Here is a 17,880-nt window from a genome sequence, read left to right as displayed (position 1 = left end):
TTCGTAGGATACAATCATTTAAATGAAAAAAGAGACAACCCTTATTAGTGTGCATACCACGTTAATTGGTGTTGAATAAAATTATTCTGGCCCCAAAAAAGAAGAAAAATCACAGGAACTCCAAATAGAGCTAAAACGCGTGTGAGTAGGGGTTTCTTCCTAAGAATGCATCATCTTCCATAAGAATAAAGATTTTTTAAGTGCCATGATAGGGAATCTGACATAATAGATAAATTCAGAGCATTATTGTGGTTGTCATCTAAAAAGAATAAAGCACAATAAAGCCCTATTCAAAAGATGATGGAAGTTACCCTTCTTTACATTATCACGGAGAGTCCAAACGTATCAATGCAGGCAAATTTAGACTATGCTATTTGTAACTGCCAATTATATAGACACAAATCAATTATCATTTTAAATGCATAAAATGAGATAAACAGTCATAAAACAGACAGCACAATGGGAAAAATACGGGGAGACAAATACCACAATAGTCGACCAAATTCTAAGGGTAATGTTTTGTCAAATACAAGTAATTTGTCAAGTTACTATTTTTAAAGGAAATTGATTACACAGATATTCTTGTGATTTACTTTTTAAAATCATGTTGTCTATAAAAAATGTAAAACGTCTTGTATTTTAGCGAAAGTATTGTCCGTGTACACATACAATTCTTTTTATTAATTATACTGGTAAATATTGAAATAGATACACCTGAAAAAAAAACCCAAAACAGGAGCTATCATGATCGAGAAGAAAGTAGAAACCAGCGAACATCAAATATTTAAGGAATGACTGTAATATTTTTTCTGTCAAAGAAGAAAGAACATAAAAAATGTGGTGCACACTGGATAACGCGCGTAGCGGGGTATTTAACAGTGTGCACCACATTTTTTTATGTTATTTCGAAGAGACAGAAAAAATATTACAGTCATTTCTTATAATTTAATTCTAAATTCCATTTTAAACCGTAGAAAACAATTAAAAAACGTTGATGACGTCAAGATCACATGACTAAATTATGTCTAAACAAAATAACGTCAGTCAATCAGAAGACGCGTTACATCCAAAATTAAATTATTTATAAATAGAGGCTTTAGTAGGCAAAATAGGACAAATAGTAGGCAATACTAGGACAAAAGCATTACAAAACAAAACAAAACATGATGTAAATTCAAGTGAACCAAAAGTTCCAATCGTGAACGATGCTATGATGATTAGATTAGAAGGAAGACTCTACTTTATGATTGTTTTCTTAGTACAATTGAATTTATAAATCATCATGTGTGGAGTAGATATTTTAACAACCACGAAGGCGATAATAGAAATTAAATGACATGAAGTCAACACTCAAAACAAATTATGTGCTCAATTGTCTCATTGTGACGACAACCCGTCAATGATATCTTGGACAGACTATGCGAATGAATTTTATTTTTACAGGACATTCGGTCTGGTAAGCATCCTAGCTTTACCAGACCGAATGAAATTTTACCAGACCAATTTTTTTTTACATCTAATTGTATATTATCCGACAAAAAACAACAAACATATGACTTTGTTGTGCCCTACTCCTCCCCGAAATGCAAAAATTAAAACAAAATGATGTAACAAGAGGGGATATTGTTATGAAAGTTGTGCACAATTGCTTGAATGCATTTCAGTGAAGAGTAATGTCCCATTTTATTGGATTTTGACAATGTTTGTGAACTAAACATAATTTACTAGAGTTTCTGTATAAAATATTATTTCCTGTTTCTTCTTTCTTTTTCATATATCTTTTGGTTTTCAATTCTTGTGGTTATATTTCATAGCTAAATTTTGTGATCTGCTTGGATGTTTATTCATTTATTGTATTTAAATCGGCAAACCCGGAATTATCCTTATCCGTTCCCAGAATCTGATCCGGTTTTATTTACATTTCCGGTTGTGCCAATGATGGCATCCATTGTTGTTTTTGACAGTCAGATATGTTTTTACCCGGATTTACACATTACTGGTTGTCGATGTTCGGCATAAAGCTAGCGGTTGAACAAAATAAACATCGCTGTGGTGAATAATAAAGATGAAAATGAATTTGAGATCGTTTGGCAATTTTGCTAGAATGTTCCATGAAAAAAAACACCGGACATTCGGACCGGAATTCAACAAAATTTTACCAGACCGATCCATTATTCACCGGATTTGTCCGACGGTCCGACGTATTTCGCATAGTCTGTTGGAAGGAAATTAATTTAGTACCAACTGAAAGATAATTACTAAAAAGCACAGGTGCTGGATGACTATGTTGCTTTATAAAAATGGAAGGGCCACAATAATATTCATGTGAACACTTTTAAAAGAAGAATGCAGTTCAGAACTTGTTTATTTCCGAGCGTAACAAGTATAAAAGGGATATGGAAATATCACTTCTTGATATTATTTTTATTAATCAACAAGATGGACGGGATGTTAACATAATACTAAGCTTAGCATAAATAAGATAAAAAATTTTCACAAAGCTAGACATTATAAAAATGCTAGTGCTAGCTCTCTCTCATTCTTATTGTGAAAAAAACCTAAAACGTCATCAACAAAAATATCAGAACTTCGTTTTTTCTGTTTCATAGCCAATCCAGATATTGCAAGCATGGTTTTGAATGAAAAAATCTCTCCTATGACAAGTCTGCATTGGTGTTTTTTTTATTTAAAAAGATTGAACGATATTGCTTCTAACTTGCACTTGCATGCGTATAATGTTCGTACAGGAAGCAATTTCCAGTGTGTTTACTTCAGTACGAGATGAAGGAAACATGGCTATGTGAGGGTTGTACAATCTTTTATCGAGTTCAAGAAGGTTATGCACGGAAAAGAACCAAAATGTTAGCGATACTTACCATTTGGGTTTGAGAGGTTTTCAATTGAGATTTCTACAGTGTTTTGCTGATTGATATCAATATTACACTGCTGACACATGATTCTGAAGAAATTCTCTATTTCATTTTTCAAGATTTCCTCTTTGACTAATGTTTCTATTCTCATTTCGACTATTAACATAAAATTTTCAAGTGTTGTTTCTTTAATTTTTATGTTTCCTCTACTGTTTATTTGTTTTTTCATTTGTCGTATCATTTCAATTATTTCATCTTCGTTCCAATCATTTGGTGCATCTACCCGCAAAAGAACATCCAATATGGTTCTACCTGTTAAAATTATGAAGGATTCAATTAGACAAAAACTATTTGATTTTTACTATAGATTATACATACGATAGCGGTAATCAATGCTCCGATATAATTGTATAACAGCGGAAATACATGTAAAGAACAAAACATTGGTTTCTATCCTTCTTACTTATACTCCCTTTTAAAAAATGTTCGTCTTTAGAATAAAGTACAAAGAACTTTTGAAGGATTTGCCTTCAATGCAATTATATTGTATGCTGGCGAAACAAAACTATCCATACCCGCTGCATGTTTATGCACCTGTCCTGATTGATTCAGGGGCCTGTCGTTCGGCAGTTATCGTATGTTGATGCGTTTCATTGGTATTTTCTCATTTGCCAGTTTGGATATATAAATTATATCGTTGGTTTTCCTGTTCGAATTATGTATACTAATAATTTTAAGGTCCTTTATAGCTTGCTGTTTGGTCTGGATCAAAGCCCTGTGTAAAAGGTCGTACTTTGACATGTGTTTGTTATTATCAGGTTTGGAACACCCCTCCCTCAGACAAGAGATAATTTTACTGTTGAAGAAAAGAAAATATAAATACCAAGGATTTGTATAGTGCTACTCAAAAAGAGGAGAAGTACATCATATTTTAAACAACTTTTCTAAAAGAGGATTCCACTTATTTTAAATAATATTAAACTTGATATTAAACTGTTAAAATAAACATGTTAACATGGTTAAAGTCCAGGAATATTACAAAACTCTTGGACATGTGTTGACCATTTAATACCAGATAGATGTATAGTTCTTTGGGAAATTATGAGCCCTTTTGGACTAAAAAGTGTTTTTTGTACAAAAAAATATATTATAACTTATATCAGGGACTTTCTATACTTACTAGCTTAGTATAGAAAGTCCATGCTTATATTAAATCCTCATAAAAGGGATATTTATAACATTAAGGGGTTGTTCCCAAACTGATTATGACTTGGATGGAGAATTGTCTCATTGTCAGTCACGCATACATAGACCAGATTTAATTGTTCAGTTATTTCTTGGTGAACAGGGAAAAATACTTGATAAATTAAAGAAATGTCAAAGTACAAGTGATAAATCAAGTTTTAATATTGTCAAAACCTACTATTTTATGTTAACAAAAAAAAATGTAATCGCTAGCCTGTACTTTTCAAGCTTCACCTAGAAAAATTGCAAATCAATTATTTTTTTATTAAAATTTTCAAATCGCTCGTTCGCCCCAAATTTTGGAATTCAAAAATTCGTAGAACAAGAAATTAAATTGGTGTCCTAACATATATTTCTTATGTTTTAATGATATTCCTGATAATACTAGTGACATATCTCAACACGTAATATTTGACGGCAGGTAAAACAACTGAAATACCAAATCAGATAGTCCCTTATCAAATAGCAAAATCAAAAGCACAATCACATCATACGAAAACAGCTGTCATATTCTTGACTTGGTATAGGTTTTTTCATATATAGAAAATTTTGGTTAAGAGCTAGTTTTAAAGTACCTTTGGATGACAATCGCATAAAATTCCTTTACAATGACAGCAATGTGTGAACAAAACAAACAAACGTATTGAAAGATAAAAAGGTTAAAATGGAGGTACAGAAGTCAACATTGTGTTATATTCTTTATCACTAAAAGAATAACCAAAGTAAAACAAAACGGCATAAAGACATGGCACATCAGAAAATCAAGACAAGGATACAATTATGACCATACAACATCTAGTATGCTTTCTAAACTGAAGTAGACGTGTAACGTGTCCATAAAACGAAAAATGATGTGATGTTAAGCATCCTTAACAGACCGTTGTTTTTTATTCCATAATAATTACATTTGATGTATGTTTCATTATAATACGTTATTCTGATCGGCTACACTGCAATCTAGCTTTATTCCTTAACCAACTTCATTGCACAATAAAATTCATCATTCACGATGACACAAGGTCCCACAATAAAATGCACAGTTAAATTAAATAAAAACTTGTAAAAAATCGCGGTTTTATGATCCTAGCTAAAATAATGTAATTATAAGCATTGGATGCTTCTTTTTGTAACTTCATAGGGTTGTAAAAGCGTTTAGCGTGCGCAAATTTTTAGAATGAAGCGCTTCTGCTTCATACAAAATGTACTTCGGTCAACGCTTTAACACCCTAATGAAGTTACAAAAAGAAGCATTCAATTCTAAACACAAATAATTGTTTTGATGTCAAATAAAGGACGTGGGATATTAATCCATGACACAAAATCAGTACATAGAGAGCAAAACACCTATTTACTAGAAATGATGCAATAAAACCGATTCTGTTATCAATGATAGTCAATAATATGTGCACTAGACAGGTTTTATTTTACAGTTACAGCTGTTTTTAAAACCAGCAAATATTTTGTATTTTCAACAAATATAATTTCATTTTTATAGAATTAAGAACGAAATAAAATTAGACATTAATAAAAATAAACAGAAATGGAACTGCTTTTCCTGGTATGCTTTCATACAATAAAAAAAAAACACACTTTGATTTAATTATCATAGGATAACTAATATGATAATTCAAATAGAAAAAAATATTCATCGAGTGACCAAACAGTACATTAATTCACGAATGCGCGTAGATTAGAGTTTTTCGGTCATGAGTTGTTATTCTTTTTATTACATTGGCAAATTACTTTTTTTCAAAGTAGAAAACGCAAGGACTATTTTTTTTCTACGCATTTACCATGTTTTGATCCGACGTTGTCAGTGTCATTAAACCGCCTATTGTTTTATGACGTCTGTGAAATTATCGGGTTTCCTTTCACTTGAAAATCATAGTAATTTCTTTTTAAGATCAAATTGATTACACGGTCATTTAAAACAATACAATATTTTTATGTATGTCTTACCTTGATAATCTTCCACCTTTATATTTGGATGTTCCACAATATTTATAGAAAGTTCACCAATCTTTGTCAAAATATTCCCCTCTTAAAAAAAAAAGCAAATATAATAAACAATAATAACGAAATAAAATGAATTGACCGAAGATGATACAATGCTAAAACAGTGCTAACAAGAATTAAATAAACAGAAGAAGACAAAAAAGAAGCATGTCAAAGAACGAATTATTATTTACCAACAAGACGCAAATAGATCACATTGATACAATTGGCTTTAATTTAATATTAAATGAAGTAGAAATAAAATATTGAGAGGAGATCGTTGAGGAAGTGGAACACAAAATTATTGAAACCTTTCAAAATATATGGAGAATTGATAAGTGGCAAAATAGAAACCACTGCATTTACCGAAAGTATTATGAAGTGTTCATTTGCCTATTTAAGGGGTTGGACACCCTTCTAACACAAGTTGCGCAATAAATGCTTCCAACACAACTTTGAAGCCCTATGACTGGAAAAGAAACAATAAATAGAAGACCGCAAAGGCAGACCCGCAAAATGAAAAAGTAATTTGACTGTATATATCTAGGACAAAAATCTCGAAAGATGCAAGTTCCATGAAGTGTTTGAAGTAACATCCTGTTCCCAGTTCCAATATGACTTCAATTTGATTTCAAAAGCTTCATGCATTTTCTCTCACATTTTAATGTTGAATATTAACAATAAATGTACTTAATCAAACATACAGAATATACTTTGTGTACTAGTATATAGACTTACAAAACAGTCATACGGTTTATAAAATCAATGATTACCCATCTCTTAATAGCAGTCTTTTATTTTATATGTAAAGATTTGATTAGGACGTTTAGCCGTTCCTGTAGAGTTCTTTATTTTATGGTGATGTTGTTTGAAAGCCCGTAAACCTTGTGAAGAACGTACATTAATTGAGTACTTTAATACATCGTATTCTAAAAGTTATCAAATAACCACATTATCCAATTCTTTATATATTGTATTTATTGTAATTAAAGTGATTATGTTTTTTTTATTATTAAAACATAAAACATAACAAGATAGATATATTTTTTTAAAAATATTTATGGTTTTGAAATCAACTATCCTACACCCTGCCGATATTGTAAACTTATGTATTTGCATTTCCCAAGGTCACGCGTTTCTCTTGACTGTTTATAACGTCTTCACACTAAATCTATTTGGTGTATATCGATTAATACTTTAGTTTTTAGAACATGATTTATCTTTTAGTTTGCAAAAGGCTTTGAACTAGTGACTGCGATTTCTCTTATTTCATTGCTTTGTGTCTATTGTGTTTTTTTTTATAAGATATTTCCGTTCCTCGGAACGACCTTTTGAGTTAATCATGTAGTTTAGATGTGGTTTATTCATGCCCGTCATTTGTGTTATTCGTTAATTGTTTTGTTACAAATCAGGCCGTAAGCTTCTCGTTTGAGGTATTACATATATTTTTAGTATCCGGGTTTTATAGCTGACTTTACGGTTTCAGATTTCTAATGGTTAAAAGCCGTATGCTTTTAATCCTTTTTATCCACTTCATTTGAATTTGTTGATATTTGTCTCATTGGCATTCATAGTACATCTGCCTTTTTTGGGGGTAAAATGTATGTAAAAAGTGCTTCCATTAATGTAGCATTTTAGATGTGTATGATTATATGCTTTAATTTAGTCGTATTTTATTGAAAAGATATAAGAAGATATGGTATTAGTGCCAATGAGACAACTCTCCATAAACACATTTTGATTCGTATTTAAAACAAATTGACACACACTTCTTAAATGAATGACACGACAAGTCTTCTGTCTCGATTGCTGAAGTCAAACAATGAAATATCAATGAAATATCAATGAAATATCAATGAAATATCAATGAAATATCAATGAAATATCAATGAAATATTACCTCTATTTCGGATGTTATCGGTGGCCTTGTTAGCTCCTGTTAACCTAGCCATGAACCTTTCCTCACATAGTTGCTGTTAAAAAGATAGATTATAAATAAAGACAACAGTAGTTTTACGGTGTTCATATCTGGTATATTGATTACCAATAAAGATGAGACAAATTATGCAAACAAAACAAAAACTGATGATATCGCATTAATTCCAAAAGGACCGAGACTGCATGCATCCATATGATAGTAATTAGCATCATTTTAGAAAGACTTTGATATACAGCAAGGGTTCATCATTGGGACTATTTTACTAAGTATCTATTACACTAATCGAGTATTTATAATCACTTATGCAATAATTTAAAAAAACTATCATTAGCAAATGTAAATCGATATCATAATAATTTAAATGTTGATAAGGTGTAAAACAAACATCGATTTCCCCAATTAGTCTTTGTTAAATTTGCAAGTTTCAAAATATTGTGCAGAATTTATTTATGTTCAAATAAAGAAATACCTGCATTGACATCAGTAAAATTGTATCCTGTCTAGTACTAAAGACAAACTTTGAGATTACGTTTTATTGCATTTAAGACAATAACCATCACTGGAAGTTAACCAATCATGTTTTTACATCTTTTCTATTTGTGTACAAGGTTAAGTAACCATCTAATCTCAAGTTTTCAAAATATTCCATAGAAACACCAAATGAAAACATAATGGTGCTTAGCAACACAAAAGATATATATTCATAACCAAGAATTTTCTGACTGCAACTAAATGTAGAATTTTTTTTCTACAACTGTCAAATTCAAGGGAATATTGTTTTTTCGTATGCAACCGAATGTGAAGTACTATGATATGGTGGTATTACACCATAACACGACTGTTGTACATTGAATGATGTCTCCAAATAATTAAATAGGTAGTAGGCTCTACAGTATTTTTTAAATGATCTGTAATAGATACAGAGACGTGCAAGATAGTACTTTTGATTACAATTTAAATTATTTAAAATTATTTAAAACAATCGAACTACTATTAAGACAGTGATTTTGATTGTAACATTCTTCCATTAAAAAACCCAAAACATTAACAAAATTTAAAACAAAACTTTTTTAATTGTTCAGTTGTTAATGTCTGTGTCATTTTGTTTAGTTGTTAATGTTTGTGTCATTTTGGTCTCTTGTGGACAGTTGTCTCATTGGCACTCACACCACATCTTTTTTTTTTTTTATTATCTTACATTTAATTGCAGATCCATATCTTGTTTAGACTGCAGCAGCAGTTCTGTCAACTTCATTGAATACGCTTGAGTAGCTTCTAAATTTTCGTTTTTTAAAACATTTATTTCTTCTTTTATTTCATCATAGAAGTTTGAATCTACCACAGAAGCCAGTTCCACTACAGGTATCTGAATCTCCTGCCACTTATCCATGAATTCATCATCGGATAGGTGTTTTGAAGATGTCATATGAACAATTTCATTTTGTTTTTCTTTGATATTCTTCATCAATGTTAAAATTGATTGTTTGTCTTTCAAATCCGAAACTATTTCGGGAGTAGAACCGCAAACTAGTAGACAGTTAGCCACACTCACATCTAACACATCTAGAGACACGTTTTCATTGACTGCGATATTATATAAGCAATATATCTTTCTTTTTGTTTTGTGTACATGGCTCTGTGGAACTGACCCATTGTTATTGAACATGAATTGAAATTGTTGTTTTGTTAGCATACTTTCCTTCTGGACACAACCATCTTTTTTGCATTGACAACATATTTTATTATGATGCCACGCATGAAATAATGCATGCTTATTATTCTCATTTTTTAGATACGACGTAAATGTTTGATCATCAGTTAGTAATGTGCAAGTAACTATTTGTGTTATAACTTTCTTTGCAATCTTTGAAATCAGTAACACCAGTTTACCAATATTGTCCTTACGTGTGTTATGCTTTGGTAAGAATATTTCTTTATTATCTGAAAAGACATATTTAACATTAAAGGGACCCCTTAGAATAATGCTGACTAGTGTATTGAATGGCTTGGTCGGAAGGCATCTCTCAATTAATATATTTCATCTAATTGTTAAACAAAAATGATCAAAAGTCGTCATAGCTCGACATAAAATTATAATGTCAGATGTTATATGCACATCCATCATTTTAAACTCTTTCAACTTGTTACATTTTGTATATGTTTATCCAGTGTCTATGTATATAGTTACGAAGTTGTATTCGTAATTCTGATCGGATATTGTTTTTGTGTCTATCTTATCGTTTGTAGTTTTAAATTTTAAGTTTTTATTTTCTATTCGTATTAACAAGTAAAGATAATTGATTACCCAGTTCATTTGTATTATTTAGAATAAAGCACCCATGAGTACAAGATTTATTTGTTATTAGTTTGATTTTGAAGAAAGGCCGACACAATTAACAGTACAAATTTATATCAATATTCCTCTAATTGTTGTAAAATACATCAAATAACATAATTAGAAAACTAATCTTGATTTATATCCAATTTTTAGAAATTCATACTTTTAGTGGTGTTGATACATTTGTGTGACATACACACAGTTCGTAATTCTATAAAGCTGTTTTTTGTTTAATGATATAAACTTATTTGAGTTATTTATTTTTATTATGTTGTTAACATGTCAAAATGTACTATAGTATATATTTATTCATGTATTTTTCTGTCTTGGGTGTTCTTGCATTTATTTGTACTGTGTTCCCGTCATGCAATGTTGTCATTTAAGCAATATATTTAACGTTGCCATAAAGTGCAAGGTCTGGCTAGCCACAAAACAAAGTTCAACTTACAATTTTTTTCTTCTTGAAATGATCTGTACCAAGTCAGGAATATGGCAGTTTTTACCTCATAGTTTGTTTTTATGTATGTTGCATTATTGTTTTTGTACTTTCGTTGTTTTCCTCTTACAGTTGATTAATTCTCTCGGTTTTAGTTTGTAATCCGGATTTGTTTTCTCTCACTCGATTAATTACTTTTAAACTGCAGTATACTACTATTGCCTTTATTCAGGACAATCATAATTCCATATTTGAATATATATCTATGATTTATATATCTTGGACAGTTAAACTGCACTTTACCTGTTAAAAATGGTTGGGTTAAAGTATTTAGTTCCGCTATCTCACCAGTGAATTTTCTTGACAACAATTCTGCAATAAACAATTTTAAAATTTAAAGTTACAGTTTTGAATTTAGATTTTTTAGAATGCATAACTCGATACATAATTCGTACAGCTAAGCACCTTGCATTACTTCAGATGAATTTGAAAAAAGAGAGGATACAGATAACAGAGGAACAGTTTAACTAATAGGTCGAAAACAAACTGACAGCGACAAAAATGAAAACAAACAACAGACAAACAAAAGAACACCAAACACTGTTTGACGTAGTAACCGAATTCTGAACATTTTTTATAAGAGAACATCATATAGCGGAAAGTAAAAGTAAACAAATTTCTTTTTCTTCTTCCAAAGAAACTTTTGTATGGATTCAACCTCATATGAATAAAGAAAAAAGCACAGTTGGTTTACATAGAATTAACGATTGTTTGTTGAAAAACACGTCCTTAAATATTATGTCAATTAAGAAATCAAGCATTTTGATCATGTCAGTTTCAGAATATTTTGTTTGTTTGAATCATTTGGATTATTTACATAGTAGGATCTCTCTCAAGACAATATACTGTTATCTACGTTGTTCTTTTTTTTTTATGAAACAAACCAACAATTTTCAATTTGTCTTAAATTTAAGAATGGAGAATACTTGTTGAAAATGTTTTAATACTATTGCAGGTTACAAAAGTTTTACCTTGTATGTTCTCTAACATATCTATGGAATTTCAAAAAAAATCTTTCACAAATATAACTTTTTTACCGTATCGTATTTTAACTTTTTTGTGGAATGGTTCAACATCTCTTCATCATACCCATGTTTAAGTTTTTTTTAAAAAGACGACTTAATCACAATTCCAGTGCAAAGCTGTAATTATGTTCATTAGTATTTCATTGTGTAGCATGTGATATTGCATCATAAATTGAAATAATGCTCCTACATTTCCGTTTAGATAATCACTCAATTGTAATATCACTGCGTCGTTGTTATGTGGTATAACTTATATCAGTCTGCATTAAGCCTCGGTCACACCTTACCGGATAGCTCGAACGGACGCCTAACGGATAAAAAAAAAGTTATCCGTTGACAAAATTTTTATCCGTTGGGAGTCCGTTGGTTTACTAACGGACATGTAACGAATGCCTAACGGACACACAACGGACATTGAACGTACATGAAACGGATACGTACCGGACAGAACGGACGTCGAACGTACATCCAACGGACGAGTACCGGATAAAACGGACACCTAACGGAAGCGTAACGGATAAAACGGATGAACAAAATAATCTGAAAATTAAAGGCAATAAACCATCTAAAAATTTAAGGCAATAAACCATCTGAAAATTAAAAGCAATAAACCATCTGAAAATTAAAGGCAATAAACCACATACACGTGACCTTAAAATGATTGTATCTAGTACATGTATATATGTTATAATATTTGCTTCTGGGAAAGTGTGGTCAGTAGGACAGGTATCAAGGTCACACGTACCAAACAAATAGAACAATTTATCCGATTCTTTTTTACGTTTTTACACACGAGGGTCACTTTAGTTAACAGGTTTAGTTGATTTTATTTTGTATTGCGTCTTGTTTAGCATGATATGTGTGCTACTCTGATTAAAAAAAATCAAGGTAGAAGCAGTGTGGTAATTCAGTCTTATAGAGTTTAAGTTGATTTTCTGAATTTGTTTATATTATGTACCTCTGGTATGAAAACGGATAATGTGTTATACGGAACTCTTCATCCGTACTGCATGCTACGATATTTTGCTCCAGAAGCAAGGTGTCTAAGTGTAATTGCTAACTTGAGTCCTGGTTCCAGTGGATTTCTGTAAAAGGTATTCTGCTTGGCTATGCGAGGTCCAACTTGCAATATCTCGTCGAACATCTCTGTGGGCATTCGAAGGAAGTGTACAAAGGACTGCCGATCCTCCCACCTAAGTTCGGTCATGAGTTGGTCATATAGACCAAAACTGCATCGTCTTTCAGGACTAAGCCATGGTCGTGTCCACCATCTCCTTTGTCTTCTCCTTCTTCTCCTTTCGACAGCTATAAGGTTTATATTTGCTACATTTAAGTTGAGTCTGGCCTGAATAAGAGCTGTTTGGTAGCGAAGACGTGCTCTTACTCCAAGATCCATCACGAATAATAAATATTCATGACACTCAAGAAAATCTGACATACCAATTATTGGCATTTCTAACGCGAAATTTCAATTGGCATTTGTCCGTTTTACATCCGGTAGGCATCCGTTTTATCCGTTATCCTTCCGTTAATGTCCGTTTCACATCCGTTTTATCCGTTAGGCGTCCGTTAGGCGTCCGGTAGACGTCCGTTGGTGAATTGGTCTACCGGATCTCCAACGGATGCATAACGGACACGTAACGGATACAAAACGGACGAGTACCGTACAAAACGGACGCCTAACGGACGCCTAACGGACGTTCAACGGACATTTTATCCGTTGGACGTCCGTTCAAAGTTTTGAACATGCTCAAAATTTTCCACCGGACAGAACGGACGTCAACGGATAAAACGGACGCTTAACGGACATGCAACGGATATGGACGGACGCCTAACGGATAAGAACGGACGTCTAACGGACATGAACGGATTGAAAAAAAGTTATCCGTTAGGCGTCCGTTCGGGCTATCCGGTAAGGTGTGACCGAGGCTTAAAAAACTGCAAATTTTGGAAAAGTAAATTATTTAAATAATCAATAATACCTTTTCTCTTTCTCTTAATATGAATTACACAGCAGACAACTACCACAGTTAGAAGGACGGGCAAAACCCCTGCCACTCCTATAAAAACCCATTTCAGTCTTGTTTCTTGAAAATAAATGGCAAATGTTGAATAATTTTGAGCTAGCATTCAAAGCGACTACATGTCTTTATAGGAAGAATATTTGATGGTCGTCAACATTTAGGAACATTCGTTAGGTTATATTAAAATTTGAATTGTAAATTAGCACCAACAATCAGATAATGTAGTCACATAAGTAACAGTTGAAGATAATGAATGTCATGTTTAGATAAGCACTTATCACTTTATCTGTATTCATAAAATAATTGTAGCATCAATTGTATAATGTCTACTAAATGAAACATACGTTATTACAGACCTGATATTTTGTATGTGTTTTTATAACAACTCAGTCTCGTGACAATTCGTCTACGCGTAGTCGATATCACCAGCCTTGTTTTCAACAACCATTAGCTCACATGATATATCTTTAAATTTTACCCTAAATCATAGATGACATTAGTTGATTTGTCTCAACCTTTCAATGTTAATGCCCTTGAACATCGTATTTGATTTTGCCTTAGGTAGCCTTAAATTGTACTATGATATAGTACATTATAAATGTATTATTTGTGTGGACTTTGTGAAGACAAACAATATTATGATTTCATTGATAGAAGGCTGCTTCTTACAAAGAAGCTATTGAACCAAAAATTCCAAGGAGAATGTGCTCACTTATTCATGAAAATAATACGTACGACATAATTGTTTGGTTGTTTGCTTTTGAAAAATGTGTTTCACAGACGTCGTTGGATTTGATCAAGTTGTTATTCAAATCTTCGCCTCGAATATGATCCAAAAATCCTTTTATCTAGTTTGTACTTACATGAGCAACACGAATAGTGCAATTGTTGGCGCAGTTTATACTTTTCATTTAGGAACAATACATTTATCCACAGTTTATGTCGGTTTTGGGTTGCTCACTTTTTAGTTTTCTATGTTGTATTTTGTGTACTGCTTTTCGTTGATTTTCGTTTTTTACAAACACATTGTTAGATTGTTTTCAACTAATCAGTTTGAATGTTCTTTAAGTAGCCATCGCCTCTCTTCTACTAACAGATGGAAATAAAACAATTATTTGAAAACTATTGCAAATGAAACCGTGAAATATCTAATTTTTTTGCTTGAAGTACTTTTACCATTTGCTTACACTGAAAAGTTAACATAAAAAATATATCAGTACTAAGTTATTTTTACTGGTTTACTTACTAATGAAGTTGTCATCATCTTCAACTGGTGAATTAGGTCTGTTATCTAACAAATAAAGAAATTTGGTTAAGATAATGACAATGAAATGGTTATATTTATTTGTACAAAATATACCCCAACTCTTTCTATTTATTTTTTTTTATCGACATTAATCTTTTGTTGATTTTCAAAATACGAAAATTAATTCAAAAATTCATGTTTCTGTAACTTTTGGATATGATCTACTAAAAGCTAATGCAAGAAGTATTTCTTGTCAATGTATTCTTGGAGGTCATATTTAACTCGCCTTCTAAATCATGGAATGCGTATTCATTTTTGAACATGAATAACTACAAATTTACACATCAGTGGCATTACATGCGTATTATGTATTTGGACACGACACAATAATAAAAAAATGAAGATAGAACAGCTTACAGTTAATAACCAGATAAGTCAAATTCTATATCATCATTTTAAAACAAATAATAAAAACTATGTAATACAATGTATCTTCTTTCGACACCAAATCCCCCAAAAAACACATAAAATGTCACGATATTAGAAATAATATATGTCCACCTCTCCGCTGGACAGTGGTGTAACAATATGACACATTAACAAAGTATAATAAACAGCTGAGAAGGGCTTAACAGGTTGGTCCTATAGACATAGAAGAACGTAGAAACCAAATATTTTTGAACGAATATGGTAAATGTTTTAACGAAATCTCTTACTCAAAAAATTATCAGTAATATATTGATTTAAGCTCATTGAAATCCAAATTGTAAACTATTCTTTATTCCATGTTCTTTTTTGTACTGTGACAAAACTATTTTACACCAAAATGAAAGCTGTGCACTCTGGAAATTTTAAAAACTCTGATAACTACTGTATGATTTTCAAAAGTCAGGGGTCTGTAATTTTCTCTTATTGTTTATTGGTTTGTTCCTATTCATGCTGTTTATTTCTTTGAATTGTGTCTCTTTTTTACCTTTCAGGAGGACCTTATTAATCTGTATACTGTAAAGTAATTTAATTTCACGAGCGAGTTTTTGACAAACAGAAATTGCAAAAAATAACCTTCGCGGAACCGACATGAAAGGTCTTAAAGTTAATTTATTATCGATGATAACCTGGTTTACAGTATACAGTTTTGATTTGGTCATTTACGAAGGCCGTATAATAACTTAATAAAATGTTCACACTACTTCATTTAAATTCTGATGATAATGTGTTTACGTCTTACCTGTCTTATTGTCGAATCCGCTATTGTTAAAACCATTGTTTACCGGAAATTTAGTGATTCTAGTTTCAGATCCATTACTTTTAAATTCTGTAATTAAATAATTCTGTAGTAAAAGTTACAAACAATTAAAGAAGCCGATTAAAAATTATTATATATTTCAAACGACTGGTTGTTGCTTTTAATGTTCAGAAGCAAAAATTGCATGAATATTTAGGACGAGAACATGTTTTTACCAATCAAAACGGTAAAATAAATTGATCTTTAGAAATGACATGACTATTAACTTCCGCTTGAAGGTATGTTGGATTAGAAAATAAATGGTGAGTTGAAAGGAAAGATATTGTGTGATAAGCATGTATAATTGGCTGCTAAAAGATCTGCTTCAGCCTGAATGCTCTAGATTTAATAAGTCAAAAGCCTATTTTCACATTTTCCTGAGCGGTGTGAGAAAAAGATTTCTCACCATCTGTGAAATATCTGTTCTCACCAAGTTAATGGTCCAAATCTAATAAAATCTACTCGAGACAGTTAGTTAAGCCTTGAGTTTTAAAATTTACTGTCTCGAGGAAAGAAATACACTTTTAGCTGTGTTGGAATCTGAATAGCAGGCTTGCAGTACATAGATTTTGTTTTAGGAAAACATGAACAGGAATACATTTATTTTGTTTTCGAATTCAAAGTTTTTTTTACCAAATACAAGTCAAGACAGTATTGTATGTGTCATGGTCTGGGTTTAATGCAATGCTGTTACAGTGCTTAGTGGTAAAATAAAAAAAAACCTGTAGATTTAATTTCTAATAGATCGATTCCTTGAAATTCCAGCGTTAAAAGCTAGAAATAAATGATAGAACTGCTCCGTTGCTCAAAACTTTCCTTGGCTCAGTTTTTATGAACATGTCAGTCTATAAAATAAATTCAGGCTTTTTATAAGATGTATTTTAATTTTTCTAAGCATTTTACTAAATACATGAACAAATCCGTCGTTAGAAACACTAAACGAGGAGGGGTGTTGGATATGATAAACACGCGGTGTCGGGTTTAAAACGGAGAAAACCCTTTGATAAGGCTAGTAAATTATCACAATTTCTCTTTTGATAAATGCCAGCACCAAAAATGAATTAGACGGAGGAAATGAAACCATACTCTATTTCCGCCAAGCAGAAGCAGTGTTTCCAGTGCTCCGATTTCTCAAACAATTCTTCTAGTTTTCTGTTTTACAAATTTATAGACTTCATACACAGGTTTCAGGATACAAAATATTTTTGCCGATGTTTCTCCGTTTGATTCATCAAAATATGACTTTTTATCATAGAATTTAGTCAAATGTCATTTTTGTAGTCAACATTAGTTAGTTTTGAATTATTTGAACATTTTTGGTTGCAAATATTTCATACATATGCAGGACGAGAACAAATTAACAATAATTACAAAAGGTAGCTCCTGTAATAGAGGCCGTCCAGGAAGAAGGTCGGGG

The 17,880-nt window shown here is 31.6% G+C and overlaps 1 protein-coding gene across 1 annotated transcript in view; it reads right to left on the bottom strand.

Annotated features, from left to right (window-relative positions):
- The window catches only part of LOC143082359 (uncharacterized), a 52,631-nt gene that overhangs the window by 4,344 nt on the left and 30,407 nt on the right, over nt 1-17,880 (bottom strand). The window contains exons 5-12 of the mRNA XM_076258003.1: nt 16,407-16,493; nt 15,179-15,223; nt 13,891-13,995; nt 11,127-11,195; nt 9,248-9,990; nt 8,011-8,083; nt 6,075-6,155; nt 2,877-3,182 (exon numbers count right to left, since the gene is read on the bottom strand). Of these exons, the coding sequence (XP_076114118.1) occupies nt 2,877-3,182; nt 6,075-6,155; nt 8,011-8,083; nt 9,248-9,990; nt 11,127-11,195; nt 13,891-13,995; nt 15,179-15,223; nt 16,407-16,493 (1,509 nt within the window). The remainder of the gene's footprint in view (nt 1-2,876; nt 3,183-6,074; nt 6,156-8,010; nt 8,084-9,247; nt 9,991-11,126; nt 11,196-13,890; nt 13,996-15,178; nt 15,224-16,406; nt 16,494-17,880) is intronic.

This window comes from Mytilus galloprovincialis, chromosome 7 (genome assembly GCF_965363235.1).
Source record: "Mytilus galloprovincialis chromosome 7, xbMytGall1.hap1.1, whole genome shotgun sequence".
Classification (NCBI taxonomy): domain Eukaryota; kingdom Metazoa; phylum Mollusca; class Bivalvia; order Mytilida; family Mytilidae; genus Mytilus; species Mytilus galloprovincialis.
The sequence above is the reverse complement of the archived record's forward strand: the minus strand, read 5'-3'. Positions and strand labels throughout refer to the sequence as shown.